Genomic DNA, 26,816 nt, shown 5'->3' on the forward strand with positions numbered 1-26,816 from the left:
GGGAGGCAGGTAGGAAAAAAGTGAAAAGGCTAGCAACTCAGGCATGTGAAAAGCATTAACAGATTACTGCATCAGCGTGATGGGACATGTGCAGCTACAGGTGGGACAGACAAATTCCAAATTCCGCCTGTATCTCCATGCACTTCAGCAGGACAGAACAAGAGAGAATTTGTCAGAAGTGTTTATTAATGTGTTTTCATATATATGGGAAGGTTATTTATAGTCAATTTTTGATAAAGCTCCATTCACACTGTCTGAAAATGCTACTTTGCAGTTATCATTTGTGTGTCTTCTGTATCATACAGGTATACTACTTTTCATTTTGAAGCACATTTTGAAGCTTTAACGTCTCTGAAGAAAGATCCTGTGCCAACTGGCTAAGGCTAATCCACATTGGTGAATGTGAAAGCATATTTTGCATGGGCAGCTGCCTCAAAATACACAATATTGTGGCTAATGAATTGTAACGGGGATCGTATATTTTAATATTATCTTGCAAATGTTGAGAATATACTACACAAGCCCAGGTCTAAATATATCAAATAAGGTGAGATCTTCAGACAACTGTGAGAATGTAGGTCATTGTGAACAGTGAGAGTTGGTAATTTAGGGGATTGGATGATGTTGTCTTAAGTGTAAAGTGTAATGCTTTCATGGCTTTCATGTGAAGCTTTGAAGTAACGCAGTTAAGGCAGAAACAAAGAAACACACAAACACACACAAATATCACACAGGCTGAAGTTTCGGAATATATGCCAGAGCCAAAAACAATGCCCCAATCAATATTGTGGCAAAACAAAGATCTAAGTGACTGATTTAATGGTCCTCATTCAAATGACAGTATTTTGTAATGACCTGTAAATAAGAAAGAGCTTGCTGTAGTGATCATTGATTAACTGAGGCCAAATCATTCTGAGTTTTCAAATCATTTTGCATTTTCAAGTGCATGGAGATATTTTTGAAAAACACTGTTTGTGTGGACAGTATATACTGTACATGGACCTGACCCATAGTACATTTTTTATAATCTCCTCTCTCTCTCTCACTCTCTCTCTCTCGCTCGCTCTCTCTCTGGTCTGGCCAGTTTTAACACTTTACAGCATAGGTCTTAACCTTGTGGTTGAGGTTAGATTATAAAAACTTTGTAATCATATATAGTATAGCAGTAACAATGATGCATAGTATAGTATAATAACGCAGTCAGTCGTGAGAAATGTTGGGCTAAGAATAAAAAAAGGTTTGAGAACCCCTGCCTTTCAGTTATCAGTAGAATAATGCAAAGAGCCATTCGAGATCTATAGTCACTTCAAACTAAAGCGAATACCAGCATACAAGGAAACAAAGTTTTTATTGTAGCTCAGAAATACAGTATCTATCTGTAATGAACAATTTTGTAATCCATAGAAAAATCAGAAACTTGGAATCTCATTTGCTCATTATTTTATGATCATATAAGTACCACACAATTAGTCTATAATACAAGGTGAAGATGTATTGTGCCAAGTTTTGCTTTCAGCAGCTTCTTCCTAACACTAGGCATTACCAAATGTAGAGTATAGACTATAGGAAATAAGGGACTGATTAATCCCTGCACCAAGAGCAAATAGCACCAGTTGAACCCCCCCCCCCCCTTCTTGGAGCAATATGTGCTGTGTCAACAATCCTTCTTTTCATTACCAAGGTTTTGCACAGGAGGCAAAGAAAAAGAGCATTCATAGCTAATTTAAAGTTTTCTCAGTCTATGTACCTCACTGTGCCTTGACAAGTAATCAATTTAGTGTTTCAATTCAATTTAGAGGATAAGGTCATAATGTCCCTCATGGTCTTGAAAATAAAAGCCTGTGAAACATTACACATGGAAATTGCAATCAATTTATTTTACATTTCTGCAAATGTTGTCATTCCTCCATTTTTAAAATACTTTTTTCTTAGTAGTTTTTATCTTGTTATTTAAAAAGTACTATGATATTTCACAAGGCTCACCACACCTGAAGTTTTAGATTCCCCTATAATGTTATCATACTGTCACCTCACACAGCATAGCACCTACTCAGTTGGCCTGTTTGTTGGTGGGAATTCAATATTGGCTGGTTTTGTTGTGCACCTGTACAAACGAGTACAAAAGGCAATACATGGTGAGATATGAAGACAATTATTACTCGGTTATGCAGAGTTATGAAACAGTTTCCCCTATAAAGTTTGCCTACTATAGAGTTATAGCCATTTATTATAGCATGGCATCATTCGTGAGTGATCAAATCCCTTCAACAAAGCTGGGTGGGACTTAAAGTCAGGGCTATCATTTTCTGGAGCCAAGCTGCAAGTTGGTCTTTCACAAGTCACAATTTCAAACTATGGTATCTTAAATACAGTTCACAAAATACGAGTGCTTACCGACCAAAGACGAATCACAAGACCTCACATCATAGCCCTAGCATACAAAGGAGATGTTGTAAAACAAAACAATCTTTTTCCAGCCCGCACAGCCCAGAATTTAAAATTGTTTGGGAACTTGCAGATCTGACATCATGTGGTGAAAACATCAGGAGCTTGTTCGGCATTGCTTTGGTGGTCATGGGAGGCAGCGCAAACAACCCTTAATGACCTTACAGCTGCATGTATTAAAGCATGCTACCTATTAGCTGAAGCTACCCGCAGCAAGTGTGAATAAATTATTTTCTAAATTTAAAGGTAAATGGTGGCCTTTTAAATAGCAACCTATAACAGTCCAGGGTAATATTATTTATAACTCATTATAAATCATGTAGCAATAACGGTCAGTCTCCGCAAAAGCATGGCAATTCTTTTATTGCTATGACACTAAAAGACCAATAAACAAGACCTGGCTAATTTCTTTCCAACTGTAGGAATTTAAGAGTAACACATAATAATTGTTGACTTAATTGTTAACCGTAACACCGTTTCATCCTGTAGATGTACATAACTCTAGATGTCCACTGCAGTCAATACAGCATTAATCCTCCTGCCACAACATGTTTATCTATCTCATCATCAAGCTCTACATGGATAGCACTGGCTTAGTTAATTGTTTACCTCACACCAAGGATGTAATTTATCTTAAACCCAAGGTTGAATTGGTGCAAGAAGGAACCCAAACTAAGCTTGGGCTTTTAGCCAAAGACAAATATTCTGGGCTTAACAGCTATCTTCAAACACCTGTACTCAGGATGGAGGTCTTGAAAATGCCCCCTCATCAAGAATCATTTGCCAAAGTATGAAAATGAAGACCATAAAGAAGACATGCTGTGCAAATCGAACTGGAATTATTACCTGCTAGAATTCCAACAATAGCTTAATAGGGTTAATGTCCATTGCACTGACACATGCATTTAACATGGCCGATGTTCATACAGTACAATGTCTTTGTTAAAAAAAAAAGAAAGTTCTAAGATAAGAAAATAATGATTTAAAAGTTCTGGTGCTTTTAACAACTAATGAAAACAGAAAAAGTACTATGTATGAAAAAGTACTATACTATTACTAAAATGTCTCTTCTGATATTTATCTCTTTTTTCACCCCATAAATGACCAACATACTCAAGTAAATTCTCATTACAGTCATATAAACCCAAAATATCACCCACTGCTTCTGTGCTGTTGCTGTTTGGCTGGTGAAAAGCTATGGCTAGAAGGAGAACTGTTGACTTGCCCCACTTACTCCAGTACACGGAGCATGAGAAAGTAATTACTATAACCTAGAGGCGATACCAACTTATCCCTTAAAATCACACATGCCCTCTACTGTAACCAGTGAACTGTGTACAATTACCTTTATTATAAATATGAACCCACCTCAATTTCTTTGGGGCTTCCTGCCTTCTGCTATGGTCATAATGACCTACACAATGAACACATTTAATGGTCTCAAGACCATTACATCAAACTGGTATGCAGTCACCCACACCCTCACAGGAACTCCTAGCACTCCTATAAGAACCTGAGTTTGTCCCAGAAGTGTGGAAGTATTGACAAGCCCAAAACCTGAATAGTCACCTGAGGATGTGATTTAAGTTTGGAATGGCCCTTGGGTTCATTCACTAATGAGCCATCTTTTCTCAGGGTGTTGTCAGAGGTGGAGAGAAAACCAAAGCTGCCTTTTTGTCATTTGCATACATACTGTGGTACATTTTGAAGCTGCAGGGTGCACAGATACTTCTCCATTGTGAGTGACATAGTTTGCAGAAAATGCTCTAAAGCACACATATCTGAACTGTGTAATGTTTTACATTTGTATGATATATAATGTGTGTGTGTGTGTGTGTGTGTGTGTGTGAGTGTGTGTGTATGTATGCATTAGAGAGAGAGAGAGAGAGAGAGAGAGAGAGAGAGAGATGTGTATGTGTATGCGCGAGTGTGAGTGTGCGGACAAGAATGGAAGGCGTGAACTCTCAGCACCCTCTCTCTCTCACTTTAATAAGCTGTCCTCCTCTTCCTTCACACACATACACCCACATGCACAAACACACGCACACAAGCACACACACACACACAATCGCGCATACAAGCGCACAAGCACATGCGCACACACACGCTCGCGCACACAAGCGCACACACACACAGTACGCTGAACAGGAGCTGAGCAGCAGGATACGCTCAGGTCGGGATATTCTACAGTCATGCTTTCCCTCTGAGATATTTCTCATCATTCTCTTTGTACAGCACTATCACTGCCTCTAAGGGTAAGTTTATCTCGATTATTTAATTATTTTCTCCTTATTTATATAGTCTATGTTTATATTGTGAATTTGGATACACTTTTTTTTTTTTTTTTTTAAACCTTAGCCATGATGTGTATGTTAAATGATGCGTCCGTCCCACACGACCTGGTTTATACTGACAGAACACTGACATCTTATAAAACTCCTCATGTTTGCTAGCATCCATCCTCATCTAAATAAAAATAAAGTAAAGTACGCGCATAACCTGGTGAGATTTTGCGGACATGTTGGGGATTTATGATGTGCTAGTATGGACTTGACCCACTCGCCTTAAGCTGTTCTGCTGAAAACTTTCCCCTGCCTGTTCTACACGTGGCTCAGAAATAACACTTAGAGTGTGCATATAAATCTTACACGGGTTTTTAAGCTGGCTGTAGATTCTCAACACTGGGTTCAAATCGTTTTAAACTCTGACTCCCAAGTTTACTGGATAGGATCAGAGTAAAGTGCTTTTCTAGATAATAAACCAGAATGTATTTCAGAGATACACTGAGTTATATGAGTGGTATATCTAAGAGAGAGAGAGAGAGAGAGAGAGAGAGAGAGAGTAGTTACAGATAGACAGACAGACAGACTGACTGATATTTAGATAAACAGACAGACAGAAAGACTGATCTTTAGATAGATAAATAGACAGACAGACTGGCTCATATTTAGATATATAAAATATCTCACAAAAGTGAGCACACCCCTCACATTTTTGTAAATATTTGATTATATCTTTTCATGTGACAACACTGAAGAAATGACACTTTGCTACAACGTAAAGTAGTAAGTGTACAGCTTGTGTAACAGTGCAAATTTGCTGTCCCCTCAAAATAACTCAACACACAGCCATTAATGTCTAAACCGCTGGCAACAAAAGTGAGTACACCCCTAAGTGAAATTGTCCAAATTGGGCCCAATTAGCCATTTTCCCTCCCCGGTGTCATGTGACTTGTTAGTGTTACAAGGTCTCAGGTATGAATGGGGAGCAGGTGTGTTAAATATGGTGTCATCGCTCTCACACTCCTTCTTACTGTTCACTGGAAGTTCAACATGGCACCTCATGGCAAAGAACTCTCTGAGGATCTGAAAAAAAGAATTGTTGCTCTACATAAAGATGGCCTAGGCTATAAGAAGATTGCCAAGACCCTGACACTGAGCTGCAGCACGGTGGCCGAGACCATACAGCGGTTTAACAGGACAGGTTCCACTCAGAAGAGGCCTCGCCATGGTCTACCAAAGAAGTTGAGTGCACGTGCTCAGCGCCATATCAAGAGGTTGTCTTTGGGAAATAGACATATGAGTTCTGCCAGCATTGCTGCAGAGGTTGAAGGGGTGGGGGGTCAGCCTGTTAGTGCTCAGACCATACGCCGCACACTGCATCAAATTGGTCTGCATGGCTGTCGTTCCAGAAGGAAGCCTCTTCTAAAGATGATGCACAAGAAACTCAGCAAACAGTTTGCTGAAGACATGCAGACTAAGGACATGGATTACTGGAACCATGTTCTGTGGTCTGATGAGACCAAGATAAACTTATTTGGTTCAGATTGTGTCAAGCATGTTTGGCAGCAACCAGGTGAGGAGCACAAAGACAAGTGTGTCTTGCCTACAGTCAAGCATGGTGGTGGGAGTGTCATGGTCTGGGGCTGCATGAGTGCTGCCGGCACTGGTGAGCTACAGTTCATTGAGGGAACCATGAATGCCAACATGTACTGTAACATACCTAAGCAGAGCATGATCCCAGCATGTATTCCAGCATGATAACGACCCCAAACACACCTCCAAGACGACCACTGCCTTGCTAAAGGAGCTGAGGGTGAAGCTGATGGACTGCCCAAGCATGTCTCCAGAACTAAACCTTATTGAGCATCTGTGGGGCATCCTCAAACGGAAGATGGAGGAGCACAAGGTCTCTAACATCCACCAGCTCCGTGATGTCGTCATGGAGGAGTGGAAGAGGACTCCAGTGGCAACCTGTGAAGTTCTGGTGAACTCAATGCGCAAGAGGGTTAAGGCAGTGCTGGAAAATAATGGTGGCCACACAAAATATTGACACTTTGGGCACAATTTAGACATTTTCACTTAGGGGTGTATTCACTTTTGTTGCCAGCGGTTTAGACATTAATGGCTGTGTGTTGAGTTATTTTGAGGAGACAGTAAATTTACACTGTTACACAAGCTGTACACTCACTACTTTAGATTGTAGAAAAGTGTTATTTCTTCAGTGATGACACATGAAAAGATATAATCAAATATTTACAAAAATGTGAGGGGTGTACTCACTTTTGTGAAATACTGTAGATAGATAGATAGATAGATAGATAGATAGATAGATAGATAGATAGACTGATTGACCGACTGACTGACTGATAGTTTTAGTTTGACTGATAGATAGAGAGCATAGCTACATAGACAGATAGATAGATAGATAGATAGATAGATAGATAGATAGACTGATATTTAGATAAACAGACAGAAAAACTGATATTTAGATAGATAGATAAATAGACAGACAGACAGACTGACTCATATTTAGATAGATAGATAAATAGATAGACAGATAGATAGCTGGAAGCTCAAACACTCTCTCTGCATCAGTCACCTGTGTTTGCAGTGAACCTGATGAGACTTGTACTGCATGTCACTGCCAAGGCTTAACATATCTTGTGCGATGGCCTGTCAACAAAAAGATGTTGCATTATATAAAGTTCCCTACATGTAGAGGAAAAAAGCGGCCTTGCAGAAACTTGTCTTTGTCTTTCCCCACTTTTTACTTTTGCAGGAGGTCTATGTTGTTTAACCATGTTTACTGGTTAGGACTTCAAATGACAGAGAGGTATTCCCTAACACAATTTTCAGGTGTCTAATGTTCAACAGACCATTAAATAAGTAAATATGCTTTAAACTAGAAACAGGAAATGAATGATTGCCTCCATTAAGGCCAGGCTTCACAAGGGCATGCTCTAGAAATATTATTTGGGTTTAAGATAATTGTGCACTGTGACTCCATTGTGAGTGCCCTCATACATTTAGGTTATGTAATTCTTAAGATACACACAAGACAACTATAAATACTGAAAATGCCTCACTGTATCGGACCCCACAATTGCAAACGTAATAGATATATAACAGTTACCCAGATACAAAGCGAAAAATACTTTTAGCACCATCGTATTATAACTACAAAGAAAAATATCATAAAGATTTCCTTTTTTAAATATTTTTTGTTGTTGTTGCTATATATCCCAATTGAGCCAGTGTTTTGTATCAAAACAGCAAGGGATGCCAGAAGAAGACTGTTGTGTATGGACAATATGTACAAATAAGAAAAAAGAGTTTTTGTCCTAGGGCAGCTGGGCCACCTTTTTAGTAATTATTGGTTGGGAATTTAATCATATATAATTTTCAGCCTGAATGGTTCTCTCCTATCTGCAGGCTGTGCATTGGCCATTTAGGATTTTGTTGACTACTGTATAGATGTTACATTTTCCCCAAATTGCCCACAAACTTTCACAAAAGTATACTAGCTCTGTAGAACAGTGTGGTTGACTGTGCAGATGTAAAAGTGGTTTTAGGGGCATTATTTGTTTCTATACAGCACCTTTCCAAAACTAAGAGAGCTTAGGGAATGAACACCTTATCTGGAACTAGAATGTGCTATAATCAGGTCTTTGATTAATTGGTTAAACACAGAAAATGTGTAATTCTTGTGGGGTTTAAAATTTTTATTTTTCAGTTTTAGTATGTGTACTCCCAAAAATGGAGTATGGAGAAAAAAAATATCCCATAGTCATGTTAACCTGGCAAATAATTACTACATTCACAGTACAGTTGACAATGTTCCTAAAGCAGTAAGTTTGGTGTATGTGTGGTGTGTATATGTGTTTATTTTTATTTTATATCAATCTAGTAACCAGAGACAAACACTAGTGCGAAAAAATAGTTTTCTTTTTTTTTTTTTTTTTTTTTTTTTTAACCTCAAAAGTGCTGAAATCAACATGCACTATAAATAAAGACCATTGCCAGGTGTTCAAAAAGCATTATTGCTCAAATAATATCAGACATACATTTGTATAAACCACTATAGCCATTCACCATAAGGATATAATAGTTGCAACTGTAGGTTGCATTAATTTCAGGATTCTGTATATACACTAGGGCTGCAACTAACGATAATTTTTCTAATCGATTAGCCGGCCGATTATTTTTTTTCGATTAATCGATTAATCGGACGGGGGTGGGTAAACTTTCAGTACCATTTTTTTGTTTATTTAAAATAAAATCCACAAACTATATAAAATATAAACTTCAGACTAAAACTTTACACAACTGTTTGTCCAAAACAGAAAAGAACCCAATACACACACCCCACAATATATCTCTTTAAAAACTCACTTTCACTGCACCTTATGGTTCTGTTACTCTCTGCGTTTAGGAATATTATTTTACTTGTGTTTATTTGTGATCATAATGTTTTAATTAGACATTACAGATCTTATTCGTGCTCCCACTGTGTATCACCGCGTCTACACTGCGTGTGATCAGCAACGTGGGCTCGTTACTAACACATCACTTCCGTTATAATAAACAACAAAAGTTACACTCAAGCACGCAAATACAGCATACAATGACAATAAACTTAAATTAAACAAAACCTTTTTAAGCAGTTTGCACCAGTTTCCCCTGCCCCTTACACACAGTGGAGCATTTTGGATATAAACACAAGTTTGTCCTCGTGCATCAGTTTGATTTTCACGGTGTTTAAAATGCACCCCTGCCTTAGAGGACTTGGTGGTTACACACTTTCTTCCTCATTCACGTGATGATTTGCCTCCGTCTGATGGGGACTCATGTTCATGTTGGGAATAAAAGGTAACGTTGACATAGACAATAAACTGAAGAAAGTCATTGTCGGTGACTCTGGGTGTCTGCTAATGCTAGCGTGCATATGACATCATGCACTGTCGACTAGGAAGCGGATTATACTTCTGGTTAGTAAAAATCCCGCTAGGGATATATTTGAGATGATATTACTAGGGATGCACCGAAATGAAAATTCTTGGCCGAAGCCGAAACCGAATATAATGAAAAACTTGGCCGAAAGCCGAAGGCTGAAACCGAACACGTTTTTTCAATTTATTTTGCCTTTTTTTTCACCATTGCATAAATTAAATAGTCAAAATGTGCTTTTTACTATTTTGTCTTGCTTTTCAAAGAAAAAAATCAATTACAGAAACTACAATTTCAAAATATTTATTTAACACTGAACGTTTTTTTTTTCATTCCAGCAGGCATAGGCTACCAACAAGGCACAGTATAACTTTAAATAAATAAATTAGTAAAATAAAACTATTTTTACGTGGTCATCTTTGAGCGCCCCTTGAATAGCCTGTGTTAGGCCTATAACTGACTGCTGAAAGAATGTAACACTCTGTAGCCTACAATAAAAAGTGCATTAAAATGTGCATTGACAAGAGTGCAAAAAATGGTTCTATTCGGTTCTATACGGCTGATTATGTTGGGGATATATACCACTCGCGTCCCTGCACACCTCGCGGAATATTATAGTAGATAAAGTATAGTTAAATATGTTGTTAATATTATGTTCCTTGATAGATTTAGTTAGTTTAAACTGTAGATTAGTTCATTTAGTCCCCGCTGGTTTTTCCGCTTTCCGTCCATAGTACTTGTTCATGTTTCTTGTTTTGTGTTTTGACCCTGTTTTCTGTGACCGCGACTTTGATTCCTGCTTTGCCCCATTTATGCCTGTTTGCCGCTCGCCCGAAACCTTTGCCTGTCTTGACTACGTTTTTTGGATTATGATTTGGATTTGTCTGCCTGCCCTTAAATAAATACGTCTTTACCTGCTTCCGTACTCTACTCCCTTACATCTCGCGACTTGACAGAATACTCCAGAACAGAAACGAAAAAGTAAACATCCGAAGAGCACGTAGCTTGTGCACGTAGCTCGTGCATGCGTGCGCCCCCTCATTGAGGTCGTGACATTTGTGCGTCTCACTCTGGTTGCTAGGCTATTTGGTCGCTTCATCAAACACGTCATTGTTCGGTCAAATTTATTTGGCATTTTCACTTATTCGGCCGAATTTTTTTGCTATTTTTGGCCGAATAATTTCGGTTGCTGAACATTCGGTGCATCCCTAGATATTACCTTTCTAAAATCCACACACTAGACGGTTGAGTATACAGTGCATATAAATACAACTTCAGTATTTACTCTCCGAAGCGTGTTTTCGTAACAGAAGTAGAGTAATGAGTAATCTCCCCCGTGCCAAGCACAGACCAACTAATCGATAATGAGCTTCATTGACAACGATTTTCATAATCGATTATTGTCGATTATTATCGATTAGTTGTTGCAGCTCTAATATACACACACGGTATTGTAGTAGTAGATTTATATCACAGCATTAATTTTCTCTTATAGCATGGCTCTGACAGTAGTTTGGCTGCAAGGCAAGTCAGGTTTCTATTAATGCCCTCATTATAATGTTTTATTGTTTCTATAGTATCAGCTTACACGGGGACTTGACGCTCTACATATGGATTAAAAATGTGTGCAATTGATTTGGGTGAGATGTTTATTTAAAATTTTCATTATGTTTTCCAACACATGAAAGTAATAAGGATGGAGGGCTATATGCACTCTTGAAACAGATGTGTGTCTAGTTAAGGACAATACATTTTGTGTTACTTTCAACACAATCAGTGTTTTAGTACATTTAACACATGTATTAGTAAATTTTTTTAGTACTTTTATTTAGTACATTTATTAGTACTAAAACACATGTTTTAGTACATTTAACACATGCTGTGTGTGAAACATTTCCACACAACGATGTGTTAAAAGATAACATAGAGATGTTGTTTATACTTTTTCCCCTACAGTTATCCTAAAATGCAATTTGTTTGTATGAAAAAATTCTACTAAAATGCTGACCAAATAAATGCATGAAATTCAGGTGAAATTGATTAAAATCATTAACACGTTTGACAGATGTAAGAACTGGAGTTGATGCATCTTCTTACATATCTCATGGCCACCTGCATGGCCATGCAGGAGTCCCGCTCCCTTCCGTTTGAAAAGCTGTAAAAGACCAAACTATGGACAAATGCCTTTGGGCTTTAATTGAGAAATTGCATTACAGAATCCCAAACTGTGTAATTTTGGAAATGTTCATTCTCCTAATGAACAAAATGGTCCTGTAGCCTCACCAGGAAAATCTAGATAGCTTGTGAATATTTCTTTTCTAGCCTTTAACACCTCACAGCCCATTTTTTGCACAACCTAATTAAGTCAACCAACATTACAGTGATCGTGGAAAGCATTACAATCTACTTTAACCCCATCCTCTCTTTTATTCACGTTAGCATTGTGAAAAACTTTTGGCCTCAACATTTCTGAGCTATCTAAGTTCTGTTAGCCACTGACTGTCTGCACCTGTTAACCAGCATTAACATTCACCGAATACATGAAGAAACACAGCTCTAACCCATCCTCCTAAGGCTAATTACTACAGCTTGCCTTGTTCAAAACACTTGCTAAAAGCAGTAACATTAACCCACTCTCTGTATTACATCATGGTGAACAGCTGTAATGCTACGCTATTGTTAACTTTCAAAAAGGTGTTACCGCGAGCTGTATGCTAAAGTAATGCTGTCTACTCAGGTGAGTGTCTAGGTTAGCATCACTTATCCAGCTAGCCAACCCTAACTCAGAGCCTCAGATAAGATGCAGACCCAGAGAATTATAGAATAACCTCGGTCCATATTTCACAGCCAACATGAACACATGACACTAGTAGTGTAACGCCAACACTGAGGAAATACATGAAGTACATTCACTGTTGAAGCCGTCGCTATAGGTAAAGTTAATTATCACTCGCTGAGTTACTGTTTTCTAATTAATACATTTTGGAGAGCTCCCTGCCTAAATATCACAAACTCAGCCAGGCATTTTCAGCAGCATTAACGCTAAATAGTGCTGAAAGCTAACTCACCAGTGGTCATTTGGTTTCCTTGCCTCAGGACTCCGACTCCGCTGTCACAATCAAAAGCTCAAAGCAACATCCTTTAGGTTTGAACGAGGACATCGGCAGCGCAATCCGCAGCGTGACTGGACAATAAAAATAACTTTTTAAATAATTTTTGTTGTGTTGGTCAATCGTGTGAATTTGTTTTCTCTTTTTTAACACATTCATTGGATAATTTAACACGTGTTGAAATAGTAATAACACAAAAAGTGTGTAGGATATGAACACATCCCTTCTGAGTGTGTGGTTTCTCTGTAAAAGCCTCTGTAAGAGGCTTATTTTTTTTATTAACAAGAGGAGCTGGTGAGGTAATCACTGTTTATAGCTGTTTTGAGATAAGTAATAACAGGAAGTAACTTGTTTCACAAACGTTCCACACCAATAAACAATACTATAAACTGATCAAATGTACAATGTGTTATTCTTTAATTAATAAGAATTGTTAGCACTGAATAATTGCTGTGATATAAGAGGAATAAAATAGTTGTTGATTTATATTCATATAATCATAAGTATATTCACACTTCAGTGTGTTTTTTTCCTCACTTAAAGTACTCATTGGTCTAATTCAGTGATCTTATGGTACTGTAAGTATGGAAATACCAAGTGCCTAAGTTGCGCCTCATAAAAACTCAGCAAAGACAGTAACCTGAGCTCACTGCACTACCATACACCCAGTTTTATTGCTGAGTTAACTAATTACTGGCTTTATTATTAATACTGTAGATGTGGTGGAATGAACAGAAAGCAGCTATGTTGTATATGTATAGTTTATGTGGTGTCTTTCATGTTTTAAACACAATGTCCGCCCATTAAAATTGTTGACAAACACCAGGAAAAAGATGTCTATAAACCTTGTATTCAATTAGGTTATGATGCACTATTAATTCCAAAGAGAAAGTATGATTTATGCGCAAGGCTTTTAGCATTCAGTTAAACTAAAGTTGATTTGTATACCATTTTAACAACAGAAATCTTTAAAGTAATCCTGGGTTGGATTAGATCCATAATGAGCAAAGTCAGAGGTGACGTGACAAAGAAAAACTCCCTGAGACATCATGAGGAAGAAACCAGGCTGAAAGAAGACTCTATCCTGTTCTGGGTGACACCGGATTGTGGGATTATAAATTAGTACTCTTCTACAAATACATAAAACAGTGTGTATGTTTAGCATGTATTCCGGTCTAAAGCCATCGAGATAAACAATATATGATATAAAATTTAACCAGCAGCATGTGTCAAATTCTGCTGTGTGTTGATCTACAATACACAACTTCAAATTCATCAAGCATTTCAGAGGAGTACAATAGAAGCCACATTTTCCAGCCAAAAATCTGCATTCATTACAACTTTCTACACAAATTTCCGATTTGGATAAACGTGTCATTGTGTCAGTGCAAGCATTTTTATCATCATCTAGAAAAGCCGTTGTCTTTAGCAAAAAAAGGAAAGGACAATATTGTTTAAAGGTGTATACAGTGAAAACAGATAATCGCATTGCTCCCGAAAGGAATCACAAGCCAGAGACCTTATGAACATGATGTGGTGACCTGTGAAATGCTTCATATTTGGAGGATATGTTTGTAGTCCATAAGCTTTGTACATGAATTTTAAAAAGGTTATGATTTGTAAGCAGGTTGTTAACTCTGACAGTAACACATGGATGGCATTAGCTCTAAATGGATTGATTTATTTTTGCTTTGGTGTTCTGTGGCAGCCCATAGCACAGGATTGCACATGTAGATCAAAGAATGGATTCCAGTAAATATCAGCAAATTCTGGCAGCAAATGTGACACAGACAGTCAAAAAAAAAAAAACAAAGTTGACAAGAGGCTAGCTTATACAACAGGACAATGATCCAAAACATACCTGACAATCTACTATGAACTACTTCAAGAAATGCCCTTACAGTCCCTTGACTTTTTAAACATGCAGTACTACTATCTGGGTACAAAAGGCATTTAAAAGCTGTAATATCTGACAAAGAGGATGTTACTAGGTACTGACTTAGTAGGGTGTCCAAACTTGTACACATGCCAAAATGACTATTTTTAAGTTCATCAAATAATTTAACTGTGCATTAACATTTGCAGAAAAACAAAGAATATTTTGCATGCAGAGCTTGTGTTTTCTTCTATTCGCTTGAAAATCAGCGAAATATGTCATTTAGCCAGGGGTTCTCAAACTTTTGCAAACATAAGGGGGTCTGTGAAATTTTTTTTTTTTTTTTTTTTTTTTTTTACATTTGAAGGGGTTCTGGGCTGCAGAGCAGAATATTTTTAGAATTTTTTTTATCAGATATTATCTTACATGTCACAGGGAAGTAAATCATTCTCTAGAATTCATGCTTTTGATCTACATCCATGACTAACATGTATGGAACTCACAGGTGTGCATTTGTGTGTGTTTTGTATGTGTGTTATGTATGTGTGTGTGTGTGTGTTGTGTATGTCTGTGTGTGTGTGTGTGTGTGTGTATGTATGTGAGTGTGTGTGTTTGGATGTGTGCATTGTGCATGCCTGTGTGTGTGTGTATCTGTGTGTTGTGTATGTCTGTGTGTGTATGTGTGTGTGTGTTTGGATGTGTACATTGTGTATGTCTTTGTGTGTGTGTATGTGTGTGTGTGCGTGTGTGTGTGTGTGTGTGTGTGCGTGTGTGTGTGTGTGCCCTTCCTCATCTTTGATCTTTGCTGGAGATCTATTTAATCTTATATTGAATCCTGCAGGCCATGAGAGCACACAGGTTCTTACAAGCCCTGGGTTTGGTTTATTATTATTTTGGCTTCTATACCACACATACAGACTCACACCAGTCCTTTCTCCTTATTAAACCCTCATAGTGTCAGGTTTTATTTGTTCTGACCCTATTCTGCAATAATGGGTGGAAACACTCTGATCCCGGCCTCCACCCAGCTCTGATTTCAGTTTCATAGTTAGAATGATAGTATAATGTAGTGATCACACCGTAGGATTTTTATTGATGTATTAACAGGTGTTTGACAAATGACTCGGGCAGTTTCCTTTTCCACAAACCGGTGACAGTTTTGTCTTGAATAAGGCTTGTTTCTGTCTCAGCATGCTTCTTTTGTCGCACTGTTCTTTATTCCTTTCAGACAAAGCACACAGAGCAACAATACATCCTTACATAATACATTGTCAGGATTATGCTAACATAAAAATATGTAATAGACATAAATACTAGTACAAAAGAGTGATGGATTTCTTTTTTGTGGATAAATCATTCCACTTACATCAAGACTTGTTTTTTACTTAGCGGGTCATGTCCTAATATTGCTCTAGGTCTGTCTTTTAGTATTATAACATTTATCATATTCTAAATTATACTGTAAATTACATAATATACAGTACATTGCAATTATTAGCAGTAAAAACAATATGTTTGGAAAAAGAGTAAATGGTGGAGAATCATCCTGATGGTAAGTGTCTACACCGGCGTGACTTCAAATATGAAATATACTGTATAGATGGTGACAAATTGAAGGAAAAAACAACATAAAGTGTCTTTGGCCATGGGAAGCCACCAGAGCAGCTTCAATGTGTCTTGGTATAGAAGTCTCTGAAACTGTACCGGAGGGATGAACACGGTTTTTCTTCTTCCCTCTAAGGGGACAAGTGAACCCAAAACCATGCCAGCAAAATTTCCTCCCACAGCATAACACAACCAGCAGTTTGTCCATTTGTCACCCTTCTGGATGTGATGACCTAGACATAATTCTCTATCATATAACTTCCAATATTCATTCATTTAGATATGCGTTTCCATAAATGGGCCATGCAAATAGATTCAGGTAGGTTATCTTTTACATGGGCCATTTTGAGTCATACGGACAGGAAGGGTTGGAAGGGTTAACATTTTGGTCTTAAACAACAGGCTGCTTCATTTTATTTGGCTCAAGATCACTGTTTATCAGATGTGACCATCGGATGACTGAGAGATGGTACAAAGGGTCTTTAGCTTGTGTAACTGTAGTAATAAGGGCCAAATATAAGGTCTTTTATCCAAGTAGTGCAACAGACTCTTGTTTGATGTTTGGGAGCAAGAAAATAATTAACAGTATTATTATTATTTTTTATAATGCTTGGTGCAAAATTGTTAATTGCAGATATTCTCCACTTGCACCATAGGATCTGGAAAATGCTAAATTTTGGCAGTCTCACTCCAAAACATTGAGAAGGCCACAACACACACAGACACACACACATACACACACATATCCCCCCCCCCCCCCCCCCCCCACACACACACACATAAAGAAAAAGATAGAACTGAAATTAAGTCAGTAAAAGTTGGAGTATATTTACAATCATAAATTACGTAAGAATAAAATGTAAGCATTTTCAATGCATGAGGTAATGAATCAGAAAATTTAACTTGCTAATGTTCTTGACACCACAGACCTGACATCTTATCAGACACAGGCCTAATTTGTCTACCTGTTGATCTACTTGTGACTAATTTCTAACAGCTGAACTGAAAAGATACCATGCACATAGATTCCAGTGCCCTCAAGGTATGTGTTATCAGGTTGATCTTGTCTTACACTTACATGGAGAAAAGGGAATATTCACTGGTTTTGATGTGAGTAAGACTGCCTAGTTCTTAGGCTACTTGGTCTTTTGTATTGTTGCAAACATTTGAATGTTTACAACATTGTAGTCTTTTAAAAAATCTAAGCGCTTTTACTGGGCAGGTAATATACCTGTATGACTTTATTTGCAGTCGCACTGATATTCACTGTATTTCTTTCTAGGTCAAGAAAACAACTGACCAACACACTTTATACTCTCCATTCTTTCCTCCAAGATGTTGAGAGCTCCACTTGCCACCATCTTTTTTGGTACGCATGTTGTGTTTGAAATTTTGTCTGTATATGAGTTCTGGTGAAGGATTAAGATTTTGGGTATCAAACTGCGTAAATGTTGATTTAATGTAAATGGTAAATAGTCTGCACTTATATAGCGCCTTTTAAACTTCGCGGTTCTACAAAGCGCTTTTACACTGTTTCTCATTCACCCATTCACACAATGGCAATACTTATTTGTACAGAATATGATATAAAAAAATATTAGCAACTCTTGTACAAAATTATCAGTTAACAATAGCTAATTCCCAGATTATATGCATGCTTGCTGTTTTGTCAAACTGCTTATTTGATTTCTTCTCTTAGGACTCCTTCTTGTTTTTAGCAGCAAGGCTAAGCCAAATGGAAAAGACAAGAAGGCAAAACAAGGTACATACATACAACAACATTATGTCAGTTATTTCATGATTTCTACTGATTACTTTTTAATAGTGTATGTTATGTGCTCCATGTCTTCATTTCCCTAGTTGTGCCAGATATAGAATGTGATGCGCGTGCAGGGAAAATCAGCTTCCCAGAATTCATTGTTCGGTGCCCATCCAGTTGCCGTGAGACCAAGGAGAAGGTTTATGGGACGGTCGTCTTTGCCTCCATATCCAGCATTTGCAATGCTGCTATTCACAAGTAGGAATGAACACAGCTCTAAAATTCTTAACTATCATCTACAGTAGTGGCCACCAAAATCTAACACACCCGCTTTAGTTGATCTTTAGAACTTCTTAAGGCAATGATTAGATAGTCAGGTGGCCACACTTATGGTTGCAGCTGAAGGCTTCAGGAAGGTAGTTCTCCAGGAACAGAGTTGGTGACCACTGATCTACAGTGTTTTTATTTACTGTAGCTGAATGGCCCTGTAATTATGCTAAGATGTAGCTTTGACTAAAGATGCTACTGTACAAAGAGGGATTGGCTGTTTAAGAAGTAACTTTTGCTTTCACATGTGTTTATAATGTTGAAACAATTTACTTCCTATCAACTTCACCGATGTTGCAGTGAACAAGCATAAGATTTTCAGGCACTTCCTGGTAATCAGTTTATCATCCAACTCTGAATGTTTCTGAATTGCCCTCCAGTGGGGTCATTACGAATGCTGGAGGAAAGGTGATCGTAAAGAAGATGGCAGGACAAGAGCCGTATAAAGGCACTTTTGCAAATGGCATCCGCTCACTGTCCCTCCCCAAATGGAGAGAGTCTTTCACCGTCTCAGGTAACATCGGCTTCAATTCCAGAGCTAAAATCTGCAAGAAAATATTAGGACTGATGTTTCTGCCATATTTAAATAATACTCAGTATTTAAGACAGACATTTTAAGTATTTTCAAGCTGCTGGTTGCATTTCAGTTGGCAAGCCAAAAAAAGGTGTGATCTACCCTGCTACCTTGGAAAGTAAGTGTTTTGTCATCTTGTACAACAATAACAATGTTTATAGCTAAACACCTTAAACTCCCTGGACCTGTTGGCAAATCCATTCTTCCTTTCCTCACTTTCTTAATTATGGGCCTTTCTTATTGGTCTTACTGAACAATCCACTGTTGGTTTGCTCAAAATGTACAGAGATTTTACAGTTGTCCTTTATTTTAAAGAGATTATAGTTATATTTGAAAATGTATGGAAGTTTCCTTGCCACTGTCACCTCTGGCTAGTCGAAAGAAATGCAGAAGAGAGAACTGTAGGCTACTAACACTTCACAGTTAAAGAGTTCTTCGTGGCAGTACAGTATCCCAAACAACACCAAAGCATACTTGTTGTACAGAGAGATTAATGCCTAAGCGTAGGTTCATAAACCTTTGCCTCAGGCTGCGTTGGTCTGACATTGGAATGCAGTTAAACACTACTGTTACTGTGCAAGTTGTTTTTTCCCTCTCGCCCATCTGTCCCTCTAAAGGTCAGAAGGAACACTCCACCACATCGCCCACAACGCCAGCTCCAGACCCAACGACAACCACAAGCGAGCTAACCACCACCACCACAACCACCACCACAACCCCACCCCCAACAACTCCCACCACAACTACGACCACCACCGCGAGGCCACGGGCTGCAGTTCATAAAGTCAGAGATGCAGGTAGACTTGTGTCTCTCCTTATTTAATAATGGTGGAACGATAGGAAAAATGAACCATCACCATGGTTTTTGCTTACAAATTCACAATTTCAAAAAGGATTAAATTAAAGGATACAGGATCACTCTTAGCCTTCAGATGAAAATCAGGTTGTCCTTGTTTTCCACAACTATAAAAGTGTGCTTCAGATATCATCACACCCCTACACTTTCACTCACAAACCTGACACATACAGTACATCCCTCCAAAAGTCCTACACTGACTTAGATTCGCATAAGAATTACATAAGAACCACAGAATATACATTTTCAAATACTTTCCCTTTCACATATATGATTCATTGACTTATTGGATGATTGTGGATATTTTTCCTGAAAGTAATAGCAAACCTTGATTCATTTTTTTATTAAGGTATGGTACATTCCAGTTTCTCAACACATCACCCTTTAAAATGAGCACTCTATTAAAAGCTTCTTTTGTGCTTGTATGTGAGGCGCATGTGCTGGCATGGATATCTTTGGTCATATAACACATTGGGGAAAACTCTGCCCTTGAGATGATCATTTTAAAATCTTTATTTTTTATATTATACATACACATTATATGTATGTATATATATATATATATATATATATATATATATATATATATATATATATATATATATATATATATATGTGTGTGTGTGTGTGTGTGTGTGTATAAATTAGATCAGTCTTGCCCTCTCTTTCTTTCCCTCTAAAGTATCCCTTTCTCTCTAATCCAGGCAACAGTCATCCATACCTTGCAGCAGCCAGTGCACGTAAGTCCAGTAGATATGATGATTAGATTCAGTAGTAGGTCTGCATTCCAATAATGTATCTGATGCAGTTTCATTTACAAAATAGTAAAAAAAAACTCTGTCACTTGACCTCACTGTCATTTGACTATGCTAAATTGCCCCTAGATGAGAATGAGTGTGTGAATCTGTGTGTATATGGTGTCTTGCAATGGACTAGCACCCAATCCTGTGTTAATTGACCGACCTTGCACCCAGTGTTTTCTAGGATAGGTTCCGGATCCACCGTGAGCCTGACAGGGTAAATCGGTTACTGATGATGAATGAATGAATGTGTATTTTAAATGATAAATCTACTTCCTTTTATAACCCCAAGCTTTGTGTTTGTAGACAGTGTTGGGCTTCAACTCTTTTTCTGGAAGTTGCCATGTTTGCCAACTAAGTTTTGGTTATCATTTTTGTCATGTTTGATGGTAAACCATGCCTCCATAATGTAAGAGGCAATTTCAATACTTTCATACAACAGTAACACTTAGAATTACTTGTAACATAGTAAATAATGGATTATGTTAAAGGCTAGTTATTATTAAGGGCTTCTGTACACACTTTTAGATAGTGTGGTATTTTAATGAAAGTGATTCCCTGATATTTTACTACTGCTACAATTGCAGCTTCTTCTTCAAAAAAGCTATGAATGAACATTTATCCAACTACCCTCTTCAACTACACTAGCACCCTAAAGATTTGTTCTTTTGGCTGAACCCTCAGAGGTTTTATAATGAACCCTACAACAGAGGTTCTCTCTTTCAATAAACATTTTCAAGTAGAACTTTTTCTAGAAAATTTCTTGAATCATCCATAGAAAAAAAGATTAAAGAAATAAAAAAATATATTGCTTCTATCCAATGTTGTCTGAATGCTCATGTTAAACTACATGAATCATTCTGTCTCAACATTGGCTATAGGACAGACACAGAATGGCCAAGCAAAGGGTCTTCATCAAGGTAAGTTGATTCTTTCAATCACAGAATGAGTGTCCCATTTAAATCACATTATTACTCTGAATGTTTCATTTCTCCAAAGTAGTCAGAAGTGGCTCAGCCTTTGCAGGAAGATTTCCACCTCGTATCAACCCAGGTAAAACACTTCTCATTCTCTTGAAGGGATTTTTTAAACTTTAAGGATTGCTTCAACAAAAATGCTAAATGAACTACTGAAGATGAAAGGTCATAGAAAATCCATGGTATTAAATCCATACAGCCAATTTTGTAGTCTATCACAGTATCGTCCAGTGAAGGAAGACTTTATTGGTACACTTTTAACAGTGAGTGTTTTTTTCCCCCAAAAGTGGTTTGTAAGCTTAGCTAATTAGCCAAACAAATTAGCAAAAAATGGAACAAAGATTTTCTTTGTGGCATCGTCAGGATTCAAGTGTTCAATCTCCTTTATTCTACTCAGAGCCTGGATGGTTATTGTCTATGAGGTTGTAGGCACATACTGATTATGCATACTCACAAGTTACAGTATGAATGCACATTGACTTTGATCCAAAGCCCCCTGTGTTTAAAATAATGTTTTGTTTTGGTCATAGGTGCACGCAGGCCAGAGGCAGGTGCCAATAATAGGAGACAGCCATCAGTTCCTGCTACCTCAGGTTTGCAACTTTGTCAGTATTAACAGTGAAAGGATACATTGAACAAAATCAGTTATTTTAGATATACATCCGTAAATACATAAAATATTACCTCTTACCTCTTACTGTATCATAAAGGTTCATTTGTAATTAATTAGGGGGAAAACATGTGTTCCAAATCAAATACCTACATCTAAATCATTATATTTAAGGACTTATTCATCATCCACTCTCAGATTCTAATGACACTCGAAATAGTGACTCGAAATGTGTTTTAATAAAAACAAGTGCTCTTGTTTGGTGAAGAAGTAAATATAGGTTACTGTAAGCCTAGATTTGTGTTAGTAACAACTATAAGACAAATACATGTTGTGTGCATGTACCTAATTAATGTGACTCAGTGTCCCAGTTTCCCCAAAGCATTGAAAGCTCTATCATTAGACAATTATCTTTATGCTACAATGCTTTTGAAAAAAGCCCCTATTAGTTTAATTTTTATAATTTTTATCATTTATCCTGCTGATGCAGTAATAAGTCACAGTCCCACTGGAATTGTTTTCAGACATTTTCACTGCAACATTGAAACAGAAGTGTCTTCTTTTACCCTGCCATGATCTGCCATACCACAGTCAAGGCTGGCCTGGAATGTCTGTGTGTTATTTCCTGTTTTCACTCTCTATTTCCATTCATTTAAAAAGTTAGAGAGTTAAAACAGTGAGGAATTTTCCAAGCCTCATTCTGAGGCCTGTTGTCAGCATCTGTCCTGCATGTCTGCTATTGAGTTCCTGATGGGCTGTTATTACCCTTGCCAACAGACCAGTGAATTTCCTTTTTTACTGCTTTTTCTTCTTCCTCTCTCGGCTCGCTTCCTTCTGCTTTGTGTTGTCATGCAGCTTTCAGTCGGGTCCAGCCAGTCCAGCCAGAGAGGAACCAGCATACCATTCCCACCAATCCTGGTAAGTACCTGCATGCCCTGAGTGTGTGTGTGTGTGTGTGTGTGTGTGTGTGTGTGTGTGTGTGTGTGTGTGTTTCCCTGCTGACTGCTATAGATCAAACAGCCCATACTGTATGTGTGAATGTTCATGTATGTCTAAAAAGATTAGATACAGCTGAGCTAAGGCTTTTGAACTGGATGTTCTCTCTACAAATTAGTCCTGGACTAAACTCCAGACTTCTCAGTTTGATGACCATCCTTAGTGGAAATATTCCTCAATAATATTAAAACATTAATGCGAATTAAATTGAGCCAGGTAGGCATTGTGCAAATAAGATCATGCCAGCTCGCATTCCCTCATTTTTTATGGTTTGACCCATTGGACTGAATTTGCCCAAAACAGAGACATGTTTCAGTTATTTGCGATTACTTTGAATTTTCTTGTAAATCCAGTGCCACTGTCTATCAATTTGTTGTAACCACAATATTTCCACAATCAATTCATGTTTTAAGTAATGAAAATACATTGCAAGTGTTTATGCTAAATCTTCAACAAATGAATGGGATGGCCAGAAAGAAGTTAAACACCTGTGTAGCACAACTAACATGTCCAGTCTATATACTGATGTATAATTTGAACTTACAGTGCCTTCCACTGATACCTTTGGTAAATATGAGAAAAGAAGGCTGTGAAAAGTTGCTTTATTGTTTAACCATTTGATATTTTGTTCAACAATTTTTTTTTAAATATATGTGTGCCACAATTATTTGAAGTATATTCCCATTGATATTTTACACTTTTTAGTACACCTGGGTGACTCGGCACAGGAAATTGCTTGGAACTGTGACTTCCTGTTTCACAGAGGTATAAATATGAGGTAACATATAGGCCAAATTCCTTTAGTCATTCATAAGGGTAAGAGCAAGGAATATAGCTGTGACTTGTGGCAAAATGTTGTTGAACTTCACAAAATGGGAAGTGGCTATATGAAAATAGCAGAGGCTATACGAAAATAGCAGAGGTGAAAATTTTCATTTCCACCATCAGTGCAATAATTAAGAAGTTCCAGTCAACTGGAAATGTTATGAATCAACCTGGAAGAGGACGTATGTCTATATTGTCTTCTATATTGCACTGTGAAGAGGAAGGTTCAAGTGGCCATAAAATCTCAGAGGATCACAGCTGGAGAATTGCAGAAGTTAGTTGTGTCTTGGGGTCAGAAAGTCTCCAAAACTACAATCCGATGTCACCTACATCACCACAAGATGTTTGGAAGTGTTTCAAGAAAAAAGCCTCTGTTCTCATCCAAAAACAAACTCAAATATCTTCAGTTTGCCAGACACTACTGGAAATTCAAATGGGATCGGGTTCTATGGTTAGATGAAACCAAAATAGAGCTTTTTGGCAATAAACACCAGTGTCACATTCCGAGACGTAAGGGAGTCAGATATGGAAGCAGGTTCAGGTAAAGACATTTTTATTTAAAGGAGACAGGCAGATAAATCCAAATCGTGAAACAGAGGCGTAGTCAAAAACAGGTAATGAGTCGGGCGATCGGCAAACAGGCATAAACGGGGCAAAGCAGGAATCGAAGTCGCGGGCATAGAAAACAGGGTCCAAACACAAAACAAGAAACATGAAGCTATGACAAGGAACTGGGAGTGGAAAACACCAGTGTGGTCCAAGTGAACTAATCTAAAGTTCAAACTAACCAAATCTATCAAGGTACCTAACATTCACTGTCTAACTAATTTAACTGTACTAACTATAATACTCCATGAGGTGTACAGGGAAGCGAGCGGTATATATCCCGAACATAATCAGCATTAAGTGCTGGCAGCTGAAAACAATAAAGACTCAGCCTCGAACAACAACCAATAACAGAACAGGGAGGAGACAGAACAGAAACAAAACAAACGCACGTGTCCATAGTAAACAATGTCACGGTTGTCAACATTCGAAGAGCGGGCGCTCGTGCACCATGCTCGTGCACGCACGCTCCCTCCGGCTTTCCAAGTGCGCTGCCTAAAGGGGAAACCGTGACAACCAGAGGTGTTCCAGTCCCCTGACTTGAAGCCCATAGAAAACCTGTGGGGTGAACTGAAGAGGAGAGTCGACTATCGTGGACCTCGAAATTTGAAGGCTCTAGGGAGATTCCGTATGGAGGAATGGTCTCAGATCCCTTGCCATGTATTCTCCAACCTCATCAGGCATTATAAGAGAAGACTCAGAGCTGTTATCTTGGCAAAGGGACGCGGCACAAAGTATTTAATAAAAAGGGGCCGATAATTGTTTAATTGTCTATATTTAACAACGTTGCATGTTTTTTTTTTCAAAACCTGTGTTTTGTTTGCAATTGTTTGATATCCAGGAGAGTGGAGTATTTATGTGAATTTTCGGAACAAAAGATGAGTAGGTTCAACAATAAAGACAATTTTTCACAGCCTGCTTTGCTCATATTTACCAAGGGTGCCAATATTAGTGGTGGGCACTGTAATTGCTGACTAAAATACCCAACTCTGATTCTTCCATGGAATACAAAGAAAATGCAAATGTTGCAAGTTTTACTTGTAGATTTATTTCATTTCAAGATAAACTTTATAGTTGTGTTCTTTTAAACTGGAATGTTATATCAAAGCTCATCTGGGACACTTCTATATGATTTAAGAATGTAAAGAATGTGTCTTATGCCAAAAATACCATTTGTATGGTATGTATGCTGAATCTGCTTTGACCTTGGAGCATCTTTTCAGGAACGGTACATACAAAATCGAGGAAGTTACTTACACAGGGAAATTAACCAGTGTTCAACAGCATCCGCAGCCCATTTTAGATTTAGTGGTTTTAACCACACTTGGTTGGAAAAGGACCAGCAACCAACGGATCTCCAGATTCATGCTTTCAGAAAATAGCCATGAGCTTTAACAGAAAGTACATAAACTGAGAGACATGCAAGAATGTGTGCATCTGTAAAGCAAGCTTTTTTTAAGCTGACACAGCATTTTAAAGATTCCCCATGTCCTTTGCCATGGCAACACCAAGCCCTGTCCAAGCAGCTTAAATCCGTTCTCATGAGCCCAATGGCACAGAAGCAACCTGTAGCACTAAGCTGAGGGCCTCAGATTTGGGATGGTGCCAGTGAAGCTCAGGATTTTAGTGTGCAGTCAACACAAGAATGAATTGCTTATCTGTCTTTGAACAGACCTCCTTGATTGCCGTTGTTTTAAGACTCACCAATATGCAAACCAAAGAGGGCATGGAAGGGTTAGTTTGGGTTAGTTTTTTGCCTGATTGGATGTTGTGGGACTGAGTTGGTATAAGAGACATTGTTGCAGATCAGCCTGGTTCATTAGGTTTGCATCTGTGGAATTTGTTATATTGTGGCCTTAGCTTTATCACACAGTCAGAAGAAGTAAAGCAGGAAGTTGCCTTTACTAAAAATTGCCCATTGGAATTGTTCGCCAAATTCCCATGAAAATTTCCAGTGGCATCACATGTTGAATTAATACTCATTACATATGGGATTTTAATTGGAGGGTTTATTTGATGATTATATGATAATCTTACAATCCACTTGAGTTTCAATGGACAACAATTGAAATGATTTGTTTTTAATGGGGTTTCTGCTAGAAATGTAGTGATTAATCAATTAGATTAATTGTATTACATAATATACAATATCTGTATATTACATTCTAAATATATTGCATCTTGTACAAATGTAATTGGTGATTATCAAACTTTAATAAAG

General features: G+C 37.9%; 1 protein-coding gene across 16 annotated transcripts in view; it reads left to right on the forward strand.

Annotated features, from left to right (window-relative positions):
- The first annotated feature begins 4,474 nt into the window (after window positions 1-4,474).
- Window positions 4,475-26,816, forward strand: part of vit (vitrin) — a 38,444-nt gene continuing 16,102 nt past the window's right edge. For 5 of the 16 annotated variants that reach the window (XM_017461551.3, XM_017461554.3, XM_017461557.3 and 2 more), the window contains exons 1-12: window positions 4,476-4,700; window positions 17,548-17,634; window positions 17,965-18,027; window positions 18,126-18,282; window positions 18,732-18,865; window positions 18,999-19,043; window positions 19,543-19,722; window positions 20,486-20,521; window positions 21,463-21,501; window positions 21,581-21,634; window positions 22,089-22,151; window positions 23,024-23,086. In XM_017461551.3, coding sequence (XP_017317040.1) covers window positions 17,601-17,634; window positions 17,965-18,027; window positions 18,126-18,282; window positions 18,732-18,865; window positions 18,999-19,043; window positions 19,543-19,722; window positions 20,486-20,521; window positions 21,463-21,501; window positions 21,581-21,634; window positions 22,089-22,151; window positions 23,024-23,086 — 868 coding nt within the window. In that variant the 5' untranslated portion in view covers window positions 4,476-4,700; window positions 17,548-17,600. Of the gene's footprint in view, window positions 4,701-17,547; window positions 17,635-17,964; window positions 18,028-18,125; window positions 18,283-18,731; window positions 18,866-18,998; window positions 19,044-19,542; window positions 19,723-20,485; window positions 20,522-21,462; window positions 21,502-21,580; window positions 21,635-22,088; window positions 22,152-23,023; window positions 23,087-26,816 lie in introns of all 16 variants that reach the window. The other 11 variants (XM_017461567.3, XM_017461568.3, XM_017461559.3 and 8 more) reach the window with 6 other exon arrangements.

Source organism: Ictalurus punctatus, chromosome 29 (assembly GCF_001660625.3).
Source record: "Ictalurus punctatus breed USDA103 chromosome 29, Coco_2.0, whole genome shotgun sequence".
NCBI lineage: Eukaryota > Metazoa > Chordata > Actinopteri > Siluriformes > Ictaluridae > Ictalurus > Ictalurus punctatus.